General features: G+C 30.5%; 1 protein-coding gene across 1 annotated transcript; it reads right to left on the bottom strand.

Annotated features, from left to right (window-relative positions):
• Positions 1–2,798: 2,798 nt before the first annotated feature.
• LOC105226959 (serine/threonine-protein phosphatase 2B catalytic subunit 2) lies at positions 2,799–8,735 on the bottom strand. Its single transcript, XM_011206103.4, has one exon. The coding sequence runs from the start codon at positions 8,098–8,100 to the stop codon at positions 6,418–6,420; it is 1,683 nt and encodes a 560-aa protein (XP_011204405.2). The 5' UTR covers positions 8,101–8,735; the 3' UTR covers positions 2,799–6,417.
• Between the last annotated feature and the right edge of the window lie 1,001 nt (positions 8,736–9,736).

Genomic DNA, 9,736 nt, shown 5'->3' with positions numbered 1-9,736 from the left:
TGTGAAAAATAAATTTTTATCGCGGCTTTTCTATAAGCTTATTAATTCATAGACTTTTGAAAGTTAGTAATTAAACTATATATAAAAGTATTACCTAACTAATATGCTGAATTAGTGCACAGTGAATATCTGCAACAAGGGTTGCTTCCCAAAGGAAATGGCCAGTTTATGCCATTTCGGTATCATTAAACTATTAGAAGTGACTTGTTCAAATTCAAATATCTTGCACTTAAATTTACGAAAATTGGTTGCCGTGTAAGTAAAAGACGTTTGGTTTTTCTTTATTTCGGATTTCATCAATATCTTGCTTTGTTGTTGATTATTTTATTTGTATATAATTTAAATTCATAAAATTGAATATATTAAGTTTAAAATATAAGTAGATGTATAAGTAAAAAAATGTATTCCACATAGCGTTTTCATAGTTGGTATTTCTTCATTCCTTTGTTTCTATAGTTTAGTAAGTTAAGTTACAATAGTTTAGTTAAGTTAGTTTAGTAGAAATGTAACTAGGTTCATTATTCATTAAATCAATATTCCTCTCAGCTTTACCATGTTGTTATATTTTTATGATACATATGATTTATTTTATTTTATTTATGTGTAACCTTATAATTTTTTTAATGACTTCTCTTAGAAGAGATTGTATTTTAATTTTATTAAAGCCCCAATACGGAATGAATATTTATGCTATATTTTATACTGACTTCATTTGCAACTATATTCTTTTCATCCTCCTTTGTTTTGTATTAGCTTAGGTTAATAACTTTTTTGTTCGTACGCAACTTTGCCCTTAAGGTTTTATGACTAAATTGGAAAGAGTTTGAGAAGTTTGCGTTTGTAGATTTTTAATGATTGACCTTAGAGTATGTTGAATTATGAATTTATTTGTAATGGGAGTAATTTTACATATGTATTTATATTAGTATGTATGTATGTAAACACTTGTAGTACAATACATGTTATGCATATATTATGTAGCTACATAATTGCCATACATAGTGCTCGATATATATAAATATGTAGGTGACGTAAAAGTGCTAATAGGTTTCAGTAGTGAACTTTTATTTAATAGTTTTTGTTTTTCTTTTGAGGAAATTGTCCAGCTAAGGAATCGTGATATTGGTGTTGTAGTTGTTGTTCAATGATACAATGCATGCGTGTACTCTTATTTGTTTGCATTTTTATTATCTTATACCATAGACACTTAAAATGTAATTAACATTATCTTGCTTATAAATTACAATTTATATATGTATATATATAATTTAATTATTTTATATATATTTTTATTAACTTTTAGAATTGCTTTAGTAGGCGAATGCTATTTGTAATCTAGGAGTTATTTTTTAAAATAATAATATAAAAGTCAGCATGCTGTAAAATGAAAGTATTAACACTAAAATGCAACGGAAAATTATTAATTTTGGATAGTTTAAAAATTAAATTAGAATTTGAAATATGTACAAATAAAATTAATTTTAAAATATATATTAACTTTTACTAAGAGCTGCTTGTCAAAGAGTGTGGAAATAAAAAATATTAATTGAAGATTATTTTTTGACACTTGCTCTGTACATTTCTTATTTAATCACTGGTAGTTGAAGTGTTGATATAGTGAAGTTTTCAATCAAAATACATACAAAATTCGTATACACAAATATGGCACAAAGCAGCTGGTTATTTAAGATATAATAGTTTACAAATAGTTGTGACGTAGCAGAAAAGTGTTTAATTTGCAGTGATAGATTGAAATATGAACACAACTTTCTTTAGAGATTTAAACAGTAAAGTTATTTCCACACCGAACAGCGGAAGAAATATGTATAAGAAATACTTTCGTAGTGTCTTAGTTTGATCATTTACTTTAAGGTTATAGCAAATTGTATTTCAATTTCAAATTGTAAACAAATTCAACCTAGTTTTTAACGATACCAATATTTCGGAAAACTCGTGTAACTGCTGATACTAACTTGCAACTAAAAACCATTTTATCCAATTATATGGCCGACTGTGTATTTGGTGCGGGCCCACATGTGTTATAGCTACATACAAAGTATGCATGAATAATAAACAGATTTTTAACAATCTTAACAATAGTCAAAGGAGATTGTGCTAGAGGGTTATGTTATGAAATTAAGAATATATGTATTAATTTTGTATGTATTTACGTACATATATTTAATATACATAAGTATTTATAAGTATGTTTATAGTATTGTGATTGTGATATCTGTTAGTTTTAGAATTAAATGTGCTTTTGCTATATCTTTAAAATGTCGAATATTACTATTAGTACTATCAATGATCTCGTTTTGTTAATATAATTTTTTTTTGATATTTGGATAATTTCATATGCGTCTTTACACTAATCACATCTTAACGTCCTTTCAACTGTTGCGAATTTAATTGCTGCTTATGCTAGATTTTTTTAAAATGTTACAAAGTGCAGTTTTTATTATTTTTTAACAAACCTCTGGCAACAATAAATGTCAACTCTATTTATATTTCATTTTACATTCCAATTTATATAATTTATACGTGGAACTTGTTAATCCATTACAATTTCGTAGTGCTTGTACGAGCGTTTAGAAAGGTGAATAATGCTGCTTCAATGGTCACTGTTTAACACATGGTGTATTTAGATTTTTAAGGAAACTTTACATTGCATATCTAAAATTTTAAAAATTTTGATTGGGTATACCTATACAAACGTGTATAAAATATCAGGGTTCGGGCGCGAATCAAAAGTTGAGCGTTAAGCGAATTTTTTCTTTCCCTGGTATTATTTCTACAAATTTATTTGCTTTTACACCTGCAATCTGATATATTATTATTTTTTGCCATTTTCGGCTTAATACTCAATATTGCACATTGGAAATATATTTCTAAACCACTATCTAGTTGTTAGCTTTGTACGAAATCGCTACAAACAACTATTTTTCTTTAATTTATACCCGCATTTATATATGTTTATTTTCAGTTTTAACTATTTTTCAAAAACCTGTGTGTGTAGTACTCTGTTGAAAACATTTGCATTGCGCTGAAGATGCCATTATATTTTTGGTTCAATGTGATTCGATTTTTGGTAAAGGATGATTAACTGTTGTTTAATTCTTCGTAACCGTAGGTCATGTCAAAGAAGATTATATTACTGTTCCATATTTTGAAAATTATAATTATCGTATCGTATTAAATATTAGAACTCAATGCTGCTTTACACATTAAGAGTGCGTACGAAATAATCGCTAATTAGAAGTGGCACCGACAATGACACACTGTGTTTCTTTTTGTTCTAAACAGTTTTTCAGTTTCTTGAAAGATGTTTTTAAATTTCATCCATTTTAGCTATTCAATGCGCATAATTATCGGCTCTTAATGAGTGTGTGAACAAGTTTGTTTGAAGTGCAGGTTCTGGCATGCCAAAACAATTTCAATTTGCTTTCACATTTCACTGCAGGCTTATTCTGCATGCTCTAATTTCAATTTCATTCTAGTTTAACTTCGAAAATCCAATTCTTCAACTCTGTGTTTATCACACTTTATCTTGTTTGCAATTGTCTCTTCAATTTATTACTAAATTTTGTTTAATTTTTTTAGATATATTATTAATAATTGCTAGTTAATTATTATTTTTTATTTAGTTTATGCATTTCATATTTCCTATCAAATAAGTACATGTAAATTCATTTATCGAACAAATAATTTAATTATTAAAATTGTAAAAAATTAAATAAATTACAATTATTCGATTTTATTATTATAATTATCTATGTTTAAAAATTCTTTTAAAATGGCATAACATAATGACAACAGTAGTTAAAAAAAATTTCGTTTAAGCACAGAGTACAGCATTTATTTATATACAATAACATAAAAAATAATTGCATTACTTACACTTAAATAGATATTACAATACATGAAATGCAGTATATATGTTTTTCATATACATATATCTTGTAAGCATTAATTACATTTATGTTGATTTTGTTTCCATACCATTCCTATTAGTTTAAAATTCTTTATTTTATTTTTGATTTAATTTCACTTGTTGCTCTTATTTTGTTTTCAAATTAAATGCGCTCAAATGCTATTTGCTTTAAACATTAACTATACATTCACATAATTTTAATTAATTTGATTTTGAAATGTAAAAATACTCCTATAATTTGCCATTAAATTGAAGGCAATGTTTATTTGTTATATTGCAAAGGAAAAACACATAAACCAATGGTGAGTTTAAATATTTAAAATGCATTTTAGTATTAAACTGCAGCGTTATTAAACACACGTTTATATAAATATGTATGTTGCTTTATTTTTAATTTAATTGATTTTAAGTGTTTCATTATAATTATTATTTAACATTTTCACGACTCCCATTTTTTTCATGATACTTGCACAGCTTGTAACACTGTCGACGTGGAATTTAAATTGCTTTGCTTTTTGGAGAAATTCAGTGTGTATTACATTCATAAACATTTTTGACTTAGTGTTATTTAATAATTATGCTGCTTAATTAGTGCTTAGCAAGCTTGGGACCTTATACTACATGTATTGTATGATTTTTAATTTGATTTGGCATCAAATTTATATTAATCGTAATTGTATGTAGTTTTTCTTTATTAGCCTTTTGACATGAAACACACTTAAATGTAAATCCGTTTACTTTGATCTTTCGTACAGCTCCTTTTAACTATAATTTTAATATTTATATGTGTGGTTTGCTTTTTTTTTGTGTTTGTTGTTTTTCTTTTGCGAGTATATGTATATGTTTGCATTGTCATTATACATTGATTATAACATATGTTATGCATTTGTCATTCGCCCGTTTGCCGTACACATTTCATTGAAATATTCATACATACAGAGGTGACATTTGTTGCCGATAGCTCAAGTTGTCGAAGTTTTACTTAAAAATACAAATTTAAAGTTATGAAAACCAAATTTTTACGAGCATTTTTTAAGTTTACAAGTGGGGGTAAAACTGACTTGATTTGTTTCGCCATCAGCAACGTTATGTTTTAACACCATAAATATTCCAACAACAAGCAGTTTGCTTTGCCAACTTTTCGGTCATTCAATTATGCCATTCACAGTTTTGTCGTTTTACTGAACATAATACAAAATTTATGTAGTTTACACTAAGCTTTTGCTTTGCCCACTTTGTTGATTTTTTTTTTTTTTAAACATATGAATGTTATTTTATGCTACTAAGTGGTTTGTAAACATTATAAATAAATATTTAATTGTTATTAAAACGTTCCAGTTCGAATCTAAACGCAACTTCATTTCCTTTAATTTCGGAATGAGCTTGATGAATATTGAACAAACGATAAAAATGTCCATGGGTTTTAATATGCCCTGATCCTTTCATTTAAAAGTTAACAGAACATATACATATTTCTTAAAGAACTTGTACTGCTCAATACAATAAGACTGTTTTTAATACCTAAACTCCATTATATATTCATCATAATTTTCTATTTGTAACTATTTTAATTTTTTATGTCTTTATCTAAGTTAACAAATTTCCCCATGTGTACAATTTGTATGTATGTATTTAAAAAGTTCTCCAAAAACTTTCACCAACTTTGCACCCAGATTTCTTTCCTATGGGGCGTTGGAAAAATGTTTTAGTACTAACATACCGTTTATAGAATTCATTATAAATAATCTTGTAGTTAATGATGACACCAGAACATAACAGCTTGACTGATCCAATCATGCTGTAGAAAGTTGAAATACAGAATGCATATGCTTGTATGGGTTTACAACCAAAATGAGCCAAAATCAGATATTTGGTGGCTGTCCAAATTCAAAAGTATTTCAAGTGAATGGTAGGTAAGATAATGTTGGAGCAGCAAGTTTCAAGGAGCATCACTGGGTTTATATTTTGTGAAAAAATATTTTTTGAGTACAAGTCAAAAAATGTAGATGGAGTACCAAAATGGAATGCCATTTTAAATAAATAAAACTCAAGAAATTTTTACAGGGTCCTTAATTTTTTTTTATATATTTTTAACGTCGCTTATTAAAGTAAATGTATGTTTACATTAAAATGTAGTCCATAACTAAAGATAGTATTATAAAAACAGTAATGACTGGCATATTTTTTCTTGCAATTTGTTTTTTTTTCAATATTTTTGAACAACAAAAGTTGTAACTTGCAATAGGTGCTTGGCTTAAATAATGCTTTATTGTTTATTTTATATGTAATTTCTTTCATTAACTTTAAACTTGAATGAATTAATAAATGGTATTTAACATTTTGCATAATTTAATTGCATTGCACATTTTGAACGTATGTAGGTATTACACTTTCAAAGTTTTATGCATCCCTCTACATGTCTCTTACATACATATATCATCTACTATTGTATATGAAATATTCATAACTTACACACTTTAGTCTAATTACCCATTATGCGCAGTTGTGCCTCCCTGACTATTTATATGCTCTTCACTGGGTGTTGGCGGTTGATCTCTCCGCGGCGGCATGCGCTCGTTCACAGCATCCAAACCCTTGGCTTCGGCAAATGAAGTGATCTTATGATTGGGCGAGAAGCCTTGCATAGCATTCTTCAAAGACTGCTTGCCACCGGATAGTGCGCCCAAAGGCAGTGCACCGGTTGGTGTGAGTCCCTTCAATTGCAGTACCGACTCAGATTCTTCACGTAACACTGAGAATACACGTGCCATTTTACCGATGGCACGTATCTTATTTCGAATGACTTCTTTGCGTAACGCCGCTTCGTCATCGGACAACGGCTCTTCACTCTCCTCGGTCATGAGTTCATCGTCCGAGCAAATATTCAATACATTCACCAGCATCTCAGTCACTTTCTCGCCTACGAACGGCAACGACCAAGTAAATACGTCCATGAAATTGGGAAGCCAGTAAGGATGTGGAGAACAGTTGAACTGTCTGATGTTCATTACATTATTTTCATATTTCAACACCGCCGCTTTGTTGTTGTACACATCCAAATAATTCGGTGCCGAGAAGATGGTAATTAGCGATGGGAACCCAGTGGTTTGACTTTTGCGATACATGCGATAGCCGGCGTCCTGCGCCTCGTGTGCACGTATAATCGATAAAAGATTGTTATTTTGCAAAAAGTCACAGCATGCTGCATAACTGTAGAAATACGAACAGCCGCGCACGGAGTTGTGCGAGTAAAAGTCTGAATTTTTCTCGTTACCGAAATCTTCCAAGGGATCTGACCACAACAAATCGCACATAGGTCCGAAAGCTGGTGGCTCCTTAAATCTATCCAAACGACGTATATCTTCCAATTCGTGGATTTCCGGTGACAAACCACCATGGACACACAGAAATTGTTGATTCATTAAAGCCGCTAGAGGTAAACAATCGAAAGCATCCATGCATGCATCATAAACACGTTCCGAGTATTTGATCTTACATTCTTGTTTGAAAGTGAAGTACTCTGTTAAATGCCGGCATTCGTGATTGCCACGCAGTAAGAATAATGTATTCGGGTATGTGATTTTCAATGACCACAAATATAAAACACACTCAATACTAAAATAACCTCGATCCACATAATCACCTAGGAAGAGGTATTTTGTAGAGGCTGGTGACCCTCCTACTTCAAATAATTTCATGAGGTCATAAAACTGTCCATGTATATCACCGCATACGGTCACTGGCGCCTCGATGTCTATCATAGTTTTTTCTTGCCGCAACAAAGCAGCCCCCTCTTGAATAATTCGTAATGCAGGTGCCTCCTCTATGCGACCTTCAAGAATGAAATGCTGTTTTAATATGTCATGATTTGGTTTGCCAGTTCTCAGATCAAACACTTCGGCCATAGTTAACTTATGGCTGGGTGGAAATGGAACATTATCAATTACACGTTCCTTTGTATTAACAGCAGGTGTTTTTGCAACTCGAGTTGGACTATCTGCTGGTCCACCAGCAGTCGTTGTAGTGGTACTGCCGCCAGCAGCAGATGGAGAGTCTGTTGGAGCATTACGTTGATCTGAAACCGCACTTGTTGCCCCACTAGCTGCATTTGCAGTATTTGAACTGGGGTTTACACCCTGCGCGGCGGATGATTGATTATTCGAAGACATTTTTTTCTTATACAATTGTTTTTACTTATGAGCCTAAAAATAAATTGCTCAGATTTCGAGCACTTATCTTGATCACTACACCACTATATAGAGGTATTACCTCTGAAATTTTTAATATAATATGGTGCGCGAATTTGTTTGTGATACAATTTACTGTGTCTGCGTAATTTTGATTTTTTCCGTATTTAGTGATGTTTCATTTTTTTCCGCACTGCTTTATTGATATTCCTCTTTTCGTTTCTGTACGTATACTCCTTTTCTAGGTCTCTTTTCAATCACTGTTTTCTTGCACTGTCTCCCTTTTTCACTACTTGCTTGCCTTGTACCTGTTTTGCCTTTTTGACTGCTGCTCGCCACTGCACTACTATTGCTCTTTGCCTTATTTTTTTTTACCTATCGTTTTCTTGCACTCTGCCCACTGCCAGTTTCTGCAAAAAAATTTCTATTCCACTGGCTACGTTAGTTTCTCCAACTTTTAAGAAAAATTCATCTTTGCATTGTTTGTGTTTAAACTCCACTATTTTATATAATTTTCTCAACGATTTTTATCAACTTTTGTGCTAATTTGCTCAAGTCCTAAATGGTGAAAAAATTTTCATCTCTTTTCTATTTGACAATCCAATATTACAGTGTTGCCTAACTCGCTTTCTTACTACATGGTCGCATGTTAAGGTTTCTTTTTGATATAAGGGTGGGTTTACAATAAAAATCGTCAATATATAAGTTCATATCAGAAAAACTAATAACAATTAAAAGATATAAGAATAATTAACAAATTAGTAAAGGGTTCTTATTGTTTCTTAATTATTTGACAATTGAAATGTATAAGAAAAATCCAAAGTATAACAATATTTAATCAGCTGATCTATGCATATTGCGAATTAAGTATTGCAAATATTTAATTTTCTATATTTGCTCCCATGTTTCTAGTTTTAATTTAGTAGATCATCCGGACGCTACTTCATGAAGTTTTTTATTGACCTTTAAAACTGACTAATATCGTGAAACCTTGAAAGTTAAATCTTATGGCAAATATCGTAAAACTAATTCACACAATCTGAATTACCACCGGAAATTACGTGCCTACGAAATCTAAATTTTATTTACAATTGCACGATTAATTAGTTTTAAGTCGCAGCATCCAATTGGTTTTTTGTTTCTAAGGCGGTAATGAGAATAAGTTTTGTTTGTTCTAGAATTATTTTATGTGCAATCATCATAAGTCTAATAATAACGGAAAACAAAGCTTTTAGCGGCTGAAACCTCTAAGAACCTTTATCACTTAACCAAATATTTACTTATTTCCACCTCTTTCTTCTGGTTTGAAATAAAAAATAAATTGAATGCACAAATATAAACACTTTTATACAAACATTCGAGCGATTACGATTACACACCCAGAAATCGGTCAGTTTGTATGCAAGTTCAGTCATAGTGCTCTATCAGAACAATTTCTTCGGAGATGCCAGCTTTGTCTTTGGCAATAATCCAAGACAAGTTTATCTAAAGATACCATGGAATATCTATTGAATAATTCTAATAACTATAATATAGCCAAGTATTGGTTGAAGTAAGTTAATTTTGTAACTAGCACTCAGTGAGTCATAGGTTCGGAGTCCAAATACGGTGAATTCTA

The sequence above is a fragment of the Bactrocera dorsalis genome, chromosome 4, assembly GCF_023373825.1.
Source record: "Bactrocera dorsalis isolate Fly_Bdor chromosome 4, ASM2337382v1, whole genome shotgun sequence".
Taxonomy (NCBI): domain Eukaryota; kingdom Metazoa; phylum Arthropoda; class Insecta; order Diptera; family Tephritidae; genus Bactrocera; species Bactrocera dorsalis.
This window is presented reverse-complemented; position numbering and strand designations above follow the sequence as displayed.

Bases quoted from the DNA above. Each gene is read 5' to 3' on its own strand.
- LOC105226959 (XM_011206103.4), bottom strand. From the start codon at position 8,100: ATGTCTTCGAATAATCAATCATCCGCCGCGCAGGGTGTAAACCCCAGT.